At 37.3% G+C, this 15,154-nt stretch overlaps 1 protein-coding gene across 1 annotated transcript; it reads left to right on the top strand.

The window, feature by feature from the left end:
• The first annotated feature begins 1,522 nt into the window (after positions 1–1,522).
• gclm (glutamate-cysteine ligase, modifier subunit) lies at positions 1,523–14,922 on the top strand. Its single transcript, XM_057842277.1, has 7 exons — positions 1,523–1,895; positions 5,346–5,408; positions 6,998–7,082; positions 7,200–7,256; positions 10,922–11,121; positions 11,299–11,413; positions 13,864–14,922. Exons 1-7 carry the CDS (start codon positions 1,761–1,763, stop codon positions 14,031–14,033), a joined length of 825 nt encoding a protein of 274 aa, XP_057698260.1. The 5' UTR covers positions 1,523–1,760; the 3' UTR covers positions 14,034–14,922.
• The last annotated feature ends 232 nt before the right edge of the window (positions 14,923–15,154 follow it).

Below are 15,154 nucleotides of genomic sequence, written 5' to 3'. Positions count from 1 at the left end.
TTACTACGTTGGTTGAATGACTCGAGAAAAGTCAGAGACACGGAGAGAGAAGAGCGGGAGTGGGAAAGAGGGAGTTGCGACGCCGTTGCGAACCTGATGCTAGGCTAGGTGGCTCCAATTATACATGAGTGTAGCCAACAGCCTACAATTAAACAGCCGCCATTTTAAAGCAGTAGACTTCTCAGAAAGGCTCTGTTGTAGTGAACCTTCCTAGCGAACCTAAGTAACTTTTTATCTAAATCGGCAAAATCTTGACTTGAATCTATCTTTAAATGATGAAACAGGTTTAAAACTTTCACATGTCGAAAATAGACAGAAGGGAACTAATGCAAAAACGGGAGCAATTTGAACAACTTTAACGGTTGATTCACAACATTAAATGACTTCCAAACATTGCAAAGGTTACTATTTCTTTTCTTTTTTTTTTTTGACAAAATAAAAATAAACATGAAAGGTAACATAGGTTACTTTGCCAAGTAACTAATTACTCTTACATTCAGGTAACTGAGTTACTAACTCAATTACTTTTTGGGAGAAGTAATTTTTAACTGTAATTGATTACTTTTTTAAAGTAAGATTAACAACACTGGTCAAAAAGATGCAGTCTGCAGACTGAAAAGTGACGAAAGCAGAGATTTTATTCTGCCAATTTGTTGCCGAACACAATTTGCCTGCAACTATTGCTGATCGTTTCTCAGAATTGGCAAAAGAAATGTTCCCTGACTCAAACATTGCATCGGTAAGTTAATTAATTAATTAATTAATTAATCATTAATTATTAATAATAATTATAATTAATAATAATTAATAATAATTAATTAATAATTGACGTTTTTCATTTATAATTGGACACACTAACGAACTACCTTCAAGTCAAACTGAATTGCGATCTGAAGTGCCATGAAGTGCAGCCATGAAAAGACATGATCGAAATGGCCAAAAGTGCAACATACAATTATAACAAAAGTCAGTTAAATTTTTGTAATCATGATGCAGCTGAAGATATTCTTTGATTGCACCAGGTTATATGTGACAATATTACTAATAAATTCATATTATTTTAAAAATTGAGTTTCATTTTTGTTTCATATTGCACGCGAAATAAAACGTAAGATTAGTCACCAATTTGTAATGCATAAGTCACTATTTGTAAGATTGCCAACGGCCTCGGGTTGATAGGTATGATTGGCCTTGTTTTTGGGACCCCTTTTTTCTTTTTCTTTTTTTAAACATGACGCAATGTGTATTATGTGAAAAGGGCAGGCTTTTTTTTTTTTTTTTTTTAACATGACGTAATGTGTATTATGTGAAAAGGGCGGGCTTTCGCTGCTTTGATTTTTCCACTTCCGCTTCCGTTGTGACTAGCAAATGTAAATGAATTAAAATAATTATAAATTATTTTAAAGTGGGCAAAATATATATATAAAAAAAATTGTCAAGACTTGTGGGCTGAAAAAGAAAAATGAAAGCAAATTGTGTTGACGCTATTTGGCTAAACCTCCAGTGGGCGGGCACCGACCCAACCGGCTCGAAGCACCGTCCTTCCTTCACTAACTGTGTCACAACCAGGCAACCGAAGAAGCAAGTCATCCTGACTGCGTTTTATTCCTATTGTTGCTCTCACGGAGCCATACTATTGGCCGCCTCTCAGAAGGTGCAGTCACACATTAATAGTGCAAGGTAGGCGCCTTCTTCTTGTTGCCACTTTTGCTTGCGTCGGACACTTTCGCTCCCTCCGACTCCTTCCGACAAAAGCACACATGGATCCTCACAACACGAACGCGGAGGCGAAGAAGACCATCCTGAGCCACGCTAAGACTCTGAGGCTGCACACGGGGAATTTAGTGAACAGAACCCGCTTGAAGAAGAAATGTCCGTGCTCGCCAAGCGAGGAGGTAAACTTCGCCGTGTACCGTCGACCGAGGAAGGCAATAGTGTCCAAGTAGCTAGTGAAGCAGGTGTGTTAAATAACGGTGAATGGAAAACATGTCTCATTTCCGGAATGGAGAAAGTCGCTCATGTGGGGCAGACGCCCCCTTCATTCAATGTCTTTGGTCTAAACTGTAGTAATGACAAATAGGGGTGGGAACCCCTGGTGATTTCATGAAACGATTTGCGATACCAGGTTGACGATACCCTCACGATATGGTGTTATAACAGCCATTGATACATGTGTCAAGAAGTGTTGTTTTTAGCAGCCCTTTTAATTTCCGGTTTAGTCTTAGTCTTTTGGACGATACTTTTTAGAGTTGGTCATATTTTAGTCATTTCAAAATGTGGTTGTCTTCGTCCAGTTTTTGTTAAGACAAACTCAAGACTAATTTGGTTTAGTTTTAGGCAATGTTAACAAAAAATGTTTTCGTCGGTAAAATTTAAAAAACGTTGGCATATGAGCACATGTTATAGCATCTACAAGGACAACAGCAACTTGGTGATAATACACACTCGGCAGGAAAATTATTTTCAATTATTCCCACCTGGACGCCACAAATTGTATGTAAAAAAAAAAAACGTGCAAGCAAGCATAAGACACGCTTGCCATTAGCACTGCCCTAATGCGAACTGAGTATGGCATAGCGTTGAATACGAATGCTATGCTAACTCTACGAGTTACATTTAGTGTGTAATGATCACTCAGCATAGACCTTTAAAGGCTAAAGCAACATTGCATATTCTTTCTGGCAAAGATAAGAAAACAAAACTTACCGTGTGTGCAAGCCTGGAGACCGGAGAGCAGCAGGACGTCACATGAGTGACACAACCGCACACTGCTACGATGAAGGCTAACTACTAGAGGCGTGCAAAATTCCTGATTCTTATATTATTTGTGATTCGGCCGTGGAAGATTCGAGAATGTTCCCAAACATCCAAATTCCGGTTATTGAATAATAGCAGGTAAAGTGGAACTAAAACACAGTCAGCGCGGTCTTCGGGACGCAATGAGGAACTGACCGAGAGTAGATATCATGTTCAACTCATGACGCTAGATAAAATAAACAATATCTGACTGCGGCCAACAGCCGCTACAAACAACTCCCAGTTGCTAATTGCTGCAAACATACGGCCACGTAATGCTACGGTAGATATCACATATATGTAGCACTAGAAGCGAAATGATAGACGGGGGGTGCGACCTTAGATCATGTATAGAGAACTAGATGCGAAATGACAGACATGCCAGCATTGGTAAACTGCCGCCATCTTAAAGCAGTAGACTTCTCTAGAAGGCTCTGTTGTAGCGAACCTAAATAACTTTAGTCTAAAATACTCCTAAATCGGTAAAGTCTTGACTGAAATCTATCGTTAAATGTTGAAACAGTTTTGCAACTTTCACATGTCGAAAGTAGACAGAAGGTAAGTAGACAGAAATGATGAAAAAACAGGAGCAATTTTATCAACTTTAACGGTTGATTCACAACATTAAATTGATTGAATGTAGTTTAAAGCTGCTGATACAGAATGGTGACTTCAGTATTTTATTTACTGTTTTGAAATGCTAACTTGATATTGAAATGCTAACTTTATATTGAAATAGTTCTTGAGAGGACCTTTGTACAATTTTTGTAAGTAATGTATGAAACATTTAAAGCAGCTTATAGCTGGGTGGGTGTATCAATAATCGATTTATAATTGAATCGTAGCCTCTGAATCGTAATCGAATCGTTAGGTGCCCCAAGATTCCCACCTCTAATTATTGCTGTTATTATATTATCCCGATATTTATTTATAATTTATTTGTTTTGGTCTGTGTAATTTCTATTTGCAATGGTACCAGCACTATTTATTACGGATTTAGTATAGGTTTTTGGGCTGTGGAACATATTAATGGAATTAAAATGTATTCTTATGGGAAAATTCTGCTCTACATACAACCATTTCGACTTACAAACAAGGTCCTGGAACGAATTAACTTCGTATGTAGAGGTACCACCGGATTTCTAAATGGATAAATTAAGTTAATTTCTTTTCCAATTTCGTGGACAATCGGTCAAAAAATATATATGGCGGAAAACACAGACAAGACTGAAAAAGCAGTTTCTGCTCTTGCACTCCTCTTTAAAAGAAACTGCTGTATTTCAAGCCCAAACTGTTGTGTTTGATAGAACAATATGTCTATATGCTGCCATAGCAGATTCATGGCGCATTAAGCCCCCAAAATATTTTGAATTTGTCCGTTTTACCCTGGAAACCCCCGTTTACAGACGTCGCGCAACCGCTTTTGTTTCAACCCAGCCATAAAACGAAGGTAATTAATTATATTTATTATTCAAAATGTCTGTCATTTGTAGCTTAGAATCATTAAATGATGTCTAATATTTCGCTATTAAAAAAAACAAATGACGTCACAATGAAAAAAATGGTGTCTGTAAAAAGTCATGGATATCTACCTCATAACTATCGCTTAATTATATATTTTTTTGTTACTGCCGCATTTTCTCCGATATGTTAGATGATAAATAATCGATCCAAACAAAGAAAAATAAAATAAAAAAAGGCTTAAAAGGGTAAATATATGAAAAAGAAAATCTCGACCACTCCTTGATGTCTGCGATTTCTGCATCGCAACCCTTGTTATATTACCATATTTCACCCATAAAATCCCCCAAAAATCCAGCTGTGGCCATTCACAGCTGTGTCTTGACACTCTGTGATACATGCTACATAGAGTTTTTGGATCGAAACAAGGTAAGTACGCGATAATATCATGTTAAAGTCATGGCGTCTGTAATTCTGCTCTCGCGTGCTCTCACCTCCAAATAGCGTTTTGCTGTTTAAAAATTTCTTTTTTTTTTTTAAATGCCCTCCTGTTCAAAAATTTTCTTCCCCCAGAAAATTTGAGATTTTAAGCTTTCCAATGATGTATCACACATTCATATAGGACAATTTTGGAATTTGGACAATTTGGGGTTCTCAGAGCGGAACTTTAAGTCACATGAGTGTTTTCCGCCATATACAAAGGTACCTCAAAATATGAAATTCTTCCGGAGGGTCTTTTGCCCTCCCTAATATCCCTAAACGCACTGCTTGTCTGGCTGGAGTGAGATAAGGTTGGGGGGCTGGACGAGTTGGATCTTTTGGTTTTGTTTTCTTGGCGTCACAGTAGTCTCGTCCGTGCTTTTGGTTGCAAATAAACTATTGAAAATCCTAACTCTTCATACACCTCCCAGCAGTAATAATAAGTATTGATTTAAAAAAAAATCAATTTATTTTATTTATTTTTTTACAAGTGGAGAAACTCAGCTCATTAAAAATCCTCAAATCGCGTCAAGAAACAGTCTTGGAAGCTTTAAAATCAGGTTTTGGGAAATTTGCTGATTGAATCTAATTGGGGATTTTTGTTTCAGCTTCAAGAATGCATTCAAGCTACATTGAGCAGCTGGTTCTCTACTATAGAAGCCCCAACTGAGGTAAGGTGACCAAGAGCCATTGTAAATGTGTTGAAAATGAAGATGCAAACATTAAGAAGTGTACAATTAACATTTGCGGCTTCATCGTTCGGGGGATTTCCCCCGGGAGTTTTCTTTCAAATGTGTAAAGTGTCTGCTAAGGGACATAATTATTATTTGCATTGAAAACCAGACCGACTAGCTCGGTCAATGCAGTGAGGCGTCCACACTGTCAGACGGCAGGATTCCGACAGAACAACTGCGGCGATGGACTTCAAACGATGCCTTTAGGGCATCCTGAAAAGGAGCTGTCATGGCCAATGTTCATGCAGTACTGAATTGCAGTGAGGCGCCATTCCCAAAGTCTCATCTGTCGGGGTGGGGGCGTTGAGGGCGAGGTATGAAATGGATGAATTTCATTGCTACCTTATTATAGTGAAACCCAAGATCAGTAATAAATGAAGCGTCGTAAGTGATACTTTGGCTTTGCTAATCTTCTTTAACTCATTCACTCCCAGGCAAGGCCCTTCACTCCCGGCCGTTTTACTGGATTTTGACTGATTTTGCAAGGCCCACAGAAATTTCTGTTCTATTGCTATATAAACATGGAACCCACCAAAAGAAAGATTAGACTGTCTTCTTTCAGCAGGAAAAAAAGCAAGTTCATATATTTTTCCATTCTTTAGAAATCAGCATTAGAAAATAGCTTATTTTGAGCAATTTTCCAATTTCTTATGAAAAAAACAGAAATTGAGCTTTTTGTGAAAGCATACATTTCAAGCATAACTTTGACTTTAACACAGCTATTTTTTGCTTTAGTTACATCCCAAACATCTGAATAATGTTTTCCTTTTACAAAATACCGTAAACAACAAGACAAATAGAGTTTTTGATAGCAAAGTAACTATTTACACATAACTAACTGAGATGACGCTGTTTTGGCCGTGACAGCCGGGTTAACTTTTCCCTCATCACCGCCTGTCTCATAAAGATGAATTTTTTTGAGTCTCTGCGGGGTCTCCTCGGCGAGCAGAAGGGACTCAACGACATCGTCCGCTGCAATGGCTGGCATCCAAGGCGTCCTCACGGTTGTTCTGCTCGGTCGTACGCCGCCTGGCATCCTTCTGCCGGAGCTCCGGCCGTGCTGCCCGGCCGTTCGTTTACATTGAATCGGGTTGCGTGTCTTACCAAATGCACTACTGCCCTCCAGTGGCCAGTTTTATTGCTTTAAAATGGATTTTCAGCTTTGTGCTTTGGAGCTCAGTTGATTGAGAACCCAGAGATGTCTCATATGAAAAAAAAAACAAAACGTAAAAGACGTATAAATATGTCTTTGGGACACTGAAACAATTAAAAATAGAACGTATTTATACGTTTTTGGGAGCAAATGAGTTAATCACCACATCCACTGGAATCAAATGGCAGTCTGACGTGTTTTGTGTATAGTCAGGTGTGCAGGGAAACACCAACAAAATGAATGCTAGAGTTAAGGCTGTTCAGTGTCATTCAAGTAAATCGGACAGCTGTCGCCCCCTAGAGCAGACATTGAGTTCATATGACTTGCATAAGAAGTAAAAACAAACAACGAGATACCCTATTATTTATTTTAGGATTTACCGGACACACTGGACTGCAATATGGCAAAGGCCACAGATGCTGTCATACCTGAGGAGAGGGAGGAGCTTAAGGTGTCAGGTGTGTATTAGTCTTCTGATCGATTCCTCTTGTTTTCTTCAGCTTGAAAACCACATTCCAAGCAGTTGTAACTCAGAAAACTACTGAAACGTAAAAACGGTGTCTTTGTTTCGACAGCCAAGCTGTTCCTCTTCGAGTCGGGTCAGTCGTCCATTCAAGATGCAGTGGAGATGGGTAAGATGGATCAGCGTTAGGAATAAAAGGGTCATTCCAGAATTGGACTCTTGACATATTATGCCCCAGCCTTCACATTTTATATAAACCATGTACAAAATACTAAAATGTGAGTTTGAGTTATTATACTTTTCCTGAGACCATTTTTTTGAAAAATGCCAAATAAAATGCCATTTTCCTCCTCTTTCACATACCAAAACCAAATGGTTACTATGAATGAAAATTCATATATGTATATATACATATATATATCATCATTACTAGGAGTGGGAACCTCTTGTTACCTCACGATACGATACGATTTGCGATACAAAGCTCACGATAACGATCTGACAATAGGCGATACAATGATTATGGATACATTGGTCAGGAAATCATGCTAGGATATACTACAAGCAACTAATAAACAGAAAAACAAGCTTCTGCTGTGATTTGGAATGAGTTTATCACTAGTAGATGTCCAATCCATTTGAACTGGGAGGGATGCCATCCCTCCCACTTCAAACGGATTGAACGTCTATGGCTGTCATTGGCAGCCAATACCAAGCAATGAGGTAATTTTGGGCCATTAACCCTTTAAGGTCTGGGCCTATTTTGTCTGATTTTGCATGCCTTTGAAGTTGCCTTTATATTTCAAAGAAAGAATTGTTTACGATGGCCTGGTTTGGTCCCTTTTTTTGTGACACCTTGAACTTCATGTCCAAATTGTTGTTTCCTTCACTGATCAATTATAAATCATCATTTTGGGCCCAAAAAGACCAAAAATTCCAAAATCGTTTTGTCAAAATTTTTAATATTGATGTCCAATTGACAACCAAACATGCGTAACGAACCGTTTTGAAACTTTGTAATATTTATTCAACATGTTAGGATGAACATTCAACCAAAAAAATTTAGAATAAATAGTCTTATATTTGACAATTCAACATAAACAACAGGTATAGCCATAGGCGTTTTTTGCCTTTATACATGCTCCAGTCAAAACAGGTTATATACAGCAGACCTAACAGTGAAGAACAATGAAAAAATATATACCATCTAACACAAAAAGTGTTTAGAGGCCATCTCTTTATGAGTTTAGGTATTGCGGCCAATCGCCTGATGAAAACTATGTACACACAATCAAGCTTCTTGAACACACATTTATATACACAAATTGAGAAGATTGATGTGGGAAAAAAATATATATATAACATTGGGGGGAAAAAAGCATTTTCAAAAATATTTACAATAAACAAGTTAAATTTTTTTCAGTCATGCCACTCCGAAAAGCAGTTTCGTCCTGGAATTAGACACGGCTACATCACACAGCTCACACTTCCATGGGGTGTCGGTCCTCTTTCCACCCTTCCATTTTCATTTCACTTTGCTTTCATTGTCACTATAAATGTACATGAAAATAAGTCAGTATTTATGAAAATAATAAAGTATAAAATAAAAATATATACAGCAATAAATAATAATGGAAATCTATATGTATGACAATAGAAAGAATACCATAGCTGAATATGTGCTACATCCCTAATCTTCATATAGAAAGAAGAACACCACAAATTATAAATTCCTGCCTGGGATACCCACAGTGCACGTACGACTTTGATCTGATATGCACATTTTATTATTATATACACAAACACACACTTATATTGCATCAAAATTAACTTTGTCTTGCAATATCAAAAGAAACTTTCAAAAGAAACGTTTTCAGCATGAAAAAAAAGAGTGAGTTGGTTTACCTCTGCTCGTCGATGGCGTCACCCACGTGTTCAAATCCGTCACTATCTTCACTCGAGGAATCTTCCGAAGAAGACGATGATGACGAATTTGGACCATCCTCTTCCTCAAGTTGATCAGAAGCACAATTGCTTGCGCTAAATTTAGTTTTCCGTTCATTGTCAAAGTCACACAAAGTCGCTGCTCGATCCAGCAGTATCCAACTGGCCGTCGCTCGCCACCTCGCTGCTTCAGAACACTCCTCCTCCCTCTCGTTCGGTTGAACCTTGCACCGCAGTTATATTTATAAAAAAAAAAAAAAAAACGCATTTTGTGCTTCCACTGTGACTTCGAAAGGGTTCGTTTGATTTGTGTTTTTTTCATGGAGCTTCCGTTTTGAAAAAGGACTAGAAATGATGGAAATATAGACATAAACAAATGATCCATGCAGCGTTTTAATGTTTTTTTGAGAGGACAATAAAACTATAAAACTTAAATGACAATATCTCACGTTCTAGTTGGTCGATTGACTTCAAATAATAACGAGAGTAAACCGCAACTTCCGCACTTTAAAACGAGACCAACCAACGGCATGTGGGTGACGTAATTAAAACGTGAGGGCGCTTCAAAGACGACGTGCGCTGAGGATGCGCCGGCGCGTCCTTCGACTCTCAAGGGTTAAAGGTCATTTACCTGTTAATTTTGAGTTACTTCCTGTTGATTTGGAGGTATTTTATGGGTCACTTCCTGTTTATTTTGCGTTACAGAACAGGAAGTGACCTGGGAATCACCCAAATGATTAGGTAGTGACTCAAACTCAACAGGAAATAACCTGTGAATGAACAGCAAGTGACCTGTAAATGCCCCGAAAAATCAGAGTGACTGCAAATGCTCTGGTGTCGAATTAGTGCTGCAACGATTAATCGAATTACTCGAGTATTCGATTAGAAAAAAAGGTTCAAATTAAATATTGCTGCTTTGAGCATTCGTTTAATTAAAGTGGCCTTGTAGTGGTTTGTGTTGAAAGTGTTTGCATTTATTTTCATTGATTTGGGTAGATACACGGCCCTCTAGTCTACCTCATTTCACATGGCTGAATCCATCTGCTCCCTGTTAAGACCGACATAAGCTAAGTTTTTGTTTGAGCTAATGATTTTTTTGAATGCATTCGTAGTTTAGTTTAAAGGTATATTTAGCCATTTTTTGTGGGAATATGTTTCTGAGCCATTCGTTAAGAGCATTGTAAAAAAGCGTTAGCATTTTATAGCATTTAAGCTAGCGGACATTTGCTCTGTAAGTTAGCCACTTGTTCTTTTGTTGTACATAGATCCTCTTATTTTATAGTTACCGTGTGAGGCTCAGCTCAGGTATTTTAAATTTTTATGTTCCTTATCCGATTACTCGATTATTTGAAATAAATTGTTCATCGATTAATCGGCTAATAAAATAATCGATAGCTGTAGCCCTATTTCGAATGAACGAACGTTCCCAGTCTAAACTTGTTGGTCCCTTTTTTTTTTTCTCTCTAAACACTGACACCTTTTTAAAACAATTTCTTGATTCTTGGCAGGAGCATATTGATAACCTTTTGGGATACAAAGTATCACGAAATATCACCATTTCGATATTTTGTCACACCCCTAATCATTACTTAACAGCTAGCTTCCGGTTTTCAACCCTGTTACTGTGATGATTCCAAATACTGTAAAAATCAAACATAATGTAATAAAAATTTACCATTTATCTGTAAGATGAGTTACTCAAACGTATTACCTATTATTGATAAATATGTAGAAGAAAATCTGAATAGAGAAGGCTTATTTTTCAACAATTTTGACACACAAATGTCCTCTAATTCTGAAATGACTTTAAAATGTTACTTATGTTAAAGTAACTAATGTAAAAGTGTTACTAATGTAAAAGTGTTACTCACACGACTGTGTCCTCTCCAGCTTGTCAGACGCTGGCCGTGTCGCAGTTGGACTCTGTTATCATCGCACCGCGAAGACTCCTCGGAGACGAGCAAACGCTGGTTCCGCTTCAGCCGGCATGGGAAGAGCTGGAAGCGCTCGTCCGCAGCCAGAGAATCGCTGCCATCGGCACCTCTGACCTGGACAAAGACTTGCTGGAACAGCTCTACAACTGGGCTCAGGTCAGTTGCAAATGTCATTTTCATCAAAGTGTATGTCGTTTAATAGCTCTGATTCATTTTCAGACACGGCACCCAGTTTTTTTAGTAGCCAATTTTTCATTTTATGCCCCTTTTAAACACGGATGTGGGATATTGATAGAGCATGTAAATCCAGCGAGTGTCGTGGTTCTGATCCAGGTCAAGCCCAGCAGCAACCAAGTGAACCTGGCGTCCTGCTGCGTCATGCCCCCCGAACTGACTGCTTTTGCAAAGGAGTTTGACATTCAGCTGCTCACACACAATGATCCCACAGGTGAATTTTTTTGTTTTTATTTTTTTAAACCTAGTCAACATGATACACCACTTTCATTCCGTCTATGATTAGACTCCCTGGTCAGAGGATTCTCAGTCACATGTTTGAAATAAGATATCATTTAAGGACAAAGCTGGCAAAGTTTTTTGTTCAATACATTCCATAAACCGAAACCAACAAAGACATATCTGTTTGATTTTTATTTATTTATTTGTTTTTTTTTTATTAAGTCAAACAGTAAATGATTGTCTGGCGAAGTTGCTATGGTGACCTGGACAATAACAATACAGTTAACTCATTCAATGCTATTAGCGACAATAGATGTGGAATCTGAGTTAAAACATTTTAGTTTAGTTTTTTTAAGCGATGAGTGTCGTAAAAATAACAAATAGCCATTTTCCCTTCTTTTGTGTTTTGTGATATCTGAATGTCAAGTATTAATACATTCAGGGGATAGACTATCAGTTGACGGGACACGGGGCTCGGGGCCAATCCGTAGGGGGCCTATTTTCAAAAACTTAAAATTCAAATACTTTCAAAAACGACATTAAAAAAAAATCAAAGTCGTTCCCTAATAAAATCACGATTATTTTTTATATAAGTATAACAAAACTTAAAATGGCTAAAATTCTCAAATTCTCAAAATGCACAAAAATCACCAAATGCAGATAATCACCTATATTTTCAGGATCAATAGCAATATTAAACTTATCATATAGGTTTTTGAGCCCAATACCAACTTAATTTTTTTTTTTACTTTAGTTTTAAACAGCTAACAAATCCCTCAATTTTCACATCAGAAACATAATACTTGAGGAAAGCATGCAGAATCATCTTAATTTGACTCAACAAAAGCAAAATTAGCATTTTTCTATATACAATCACAACTTATTTAGGATGAATTCCGCTACTGAGTAGGGAAACATAATCCAACATGGCTGCCGTCACAAAACAAAGAGCTCTTTAGGTTTCAAATTTTTGTAAATATATGCATAAATCGCGGAATTTCTATAGAAATGAATGACAAACAGTCTAGATTTCTTTTTAAAAGCAAAAAATGGGCAGGTATCGTTCGTTTTACGTAAATATTTCAAGATAAAGTTATGATATTGTGTAATCCAACATGGCGGCCGTCACGAAACACAATTTTTTTGGTTGAAAACTCATGTATATAAATGCTTAAATCACAGAAATTCTATAGATATGGACGTAAAACAGTCTAGATTAGAGATGCACGATAATATCGGTCACCGATAATTATCGGCCGATAATGGCAATTATGACGTCACACAGATAATCCAGATAAAACGAAATTCAACCGATAATGCAATCCGATAAGTATATACTTGATTTAGCCTCCAAATGTGCGCAATCAACAGTTTTGTCCAATTCTGCTAGTTTTAAAGAGGTGTTTTTGCAGTGTAGTAATGTGATATACAGTGGGGAGAACAAGTATTTGATACATTGCCAATGGGTTTTTCCATTGACTGTGTATCAAATACTTGTTCTCCCCACTGTATGTTAGGAATGGCTTACTTTTAAAGGTATTTTTGTGCAACTTGGGTGTTTACTCTCTAAGTAATTGTTGCCAAAAGCTTACCATTACACAACGTCATTGCAGTTGTTTAGTTGTTGGAATTTACTAATTGTTCACTTTTGATGTGGAAAAAATATAGCACTAAATTACTTTTTTTATTTTTGCACAGTAACATTTGATCTTTGTATACTTTAAAATTTTACATACATATTTGAAAATAATTATCGGCGTGACATTATCGGTTATCGGGTGGAAGGGGCAGGAAATTATCGGTTATCGATATCGGTTGAAAAATGTATTATCGTGCATCACTAGTCTAGATTCTTGGTTAATAGCAAAAAACGAGCAATTATTGTTCATTTTACTTAAGTATTTCAAGCAAAAGTTACGGTATTGTGTAATCCAAAATTGCGGCTGTCACGAAACAGTTTTTTAAGTTGAAAACTCTTGTATATAAATGCTTAAATTGCAGAATTTTTATCGATATGGACGTAAATCAGTCTAGATTCTTGGTTAAAAGCAAAAAACGAGCAATTATCATTTATTTTACATAAATATTTCAAGCCAAAGTTACACTAATTTCAACCATTGATTTTTTTTTTTTCACAACGTTTCAAAGCGCATGCATGGTGCTATTTAACATGATAATTACCTTGAATCCTCGACCAATCACTCTTGAGACACTCCTGCCTGCTTGCTTGTATGCAGTAAAACCTTTGTCTTATTTCCACCTAAATCTGGCGTCAGAACACAGCGTGTGTTTAAGTTTATCACAGTGAAAGCCAACTCAACATTCTGCCTGGGTCGCCCCACTACGGGAAGCCGTGGCGCAATGTCTATGGGAGCTGTCTTGTCAACTGATGGTGGAGTCTATGTTCAGGGTCATCGCTCTCACTCACTTGTTTCCACGCAGAGTTGATATCAGCGGCCACCTTCCAGGAGGCGATGCAGGAGGGAACTCAGAATGTGAGCACAGGCAACTGGAAGCTCGAGTGGCTCCTGCGCTACTCCATTATCGTCAAGAGCCGTGGCATCATTAAGGCCATGGGCTACCTGTTCAGCGCCAGGAAGGCCGAACTCTAGCGGGATGCGAGTTACAGCTCTGCAAAGTAATCAACTGGAAACCTGTCCATCACATATTTACAGTCATATACTTTCAGAGAGTTTGCGTGAGGGGTTTTGCAGGAGTGCTTTTGAGCAGAATCACTTTGGGCAGGAAAAAGTATGTTCATTACTTGCAAAAACCATCGAATATCCAGCTTTTCTGTGGATTTCAGAAAAAAATGTGATAACTTTTACAAGAAAACAGCATTTAGACCTCCTGTTCACATTGTGAATTTTGACATTCAGCTTCTCATTGGAGTAGGGCAAGCGATACACATTGTGATCACAACAGTATGGTTGGTTAAAGTAACTACCGTTGCCTTGTGACTTGTAGCTTTACATGTAATGTGTTTTCCTCTATCCTGTTCAAATGTGAAGTGCCTTGCAGCAGCTGATCATTTTGTCCTCATACCTGCTCATATCATCAAACCTTCTATATATCAACAAGAAAGCAAGAGGTGAAAGTTTATTTTTCCTACTCATTTGTATTTTGTGGAAAGAGAAATGGCTTATAAAATTCAGATTTTATTCAGATTGTAGATTTCTGACTAAATCGCATTCCCTAATGTTGAAAAAATGCACTAATTCAGATGTTTTACTATATTGTAACATTACTGATTTGGATAGGTTTACTCACTAGTAATTTGACATGAGATTAAAAACACTTTGAGATTAACGTGAGCCTGTTTTTTTTTTCTTCTAGTGCAACGGAGATATGCCATTGACATATTTTTATAAGGTGTTTTTATTTATAAATCAAAACGCACGAGCTAGCAAATTGCTTGAAAATAATATCTGATGCACAAGAAATATCTGTACTGTCATTCATGTGTATGTCATAAATTGGCTTGATTAAAAATGCATTTTAAAAAATCCTAGTGGTGTTTAAATTTATTCATTGGATGCAATACGCATGTATTTATGTAATGTTATGATGATTTTGAGTCATTAAAAAGAAAATAGAAAAAATATATTCTGTATCATAGGTCACTTCAAATGTGTCAGCTGTCATTACATTTATTGATACGACTTTTCACGTCAGAAGGGTTAAAATTGTTTTTTTCGTATTGTATATTAGAACAGGTTTGCAAAGGGACGAT

The sequence above is a fragment of the Corythoichthys intestinalis genome, chromosome 7 (genome assembly GCF_030265065.1).
Source record: "Corythoichthys intestinalis isolate RoL2023-P3 chromosome 7, ASM3026506v1, whole genome shotgun sequence".
Taxonomy (NCBI): domain Eukaryota; kingdom Metazoa; phylum Chordata; class Actinopteri; order Syngnathiformes; family Syngnathidae; genus Corythoichthys; species Corythoichthys intestinalis.
Note: the sequence above shows the minus strand (reverse complement) of the source record. Positions and strands in the feature narration are given on the sequence as shown.

Coding starts and splice junctions, on each gene's coding strand:
- gclm (XM_057842277.1), top strand. CDS start 1,761: ATGGATCCTCACAACACGAACGCGGAGGCGAAGAAGACCATCCTGAGC. Junction 7,083..7,199: donor GGAGGAGCTTAAGGTGTCAG/GTGTGTATTAGT, acceptor TTGTTTCGACAG/CCAAGCTGTTCCTCTTCGAG. Junction 7,257..10,921: donor TCAAGATGCAGTGGAGATGG/GTAAGATGGATC, acceptor TGTCCTCTCCAG/CTTGTCAGACGCTGGCCGTG.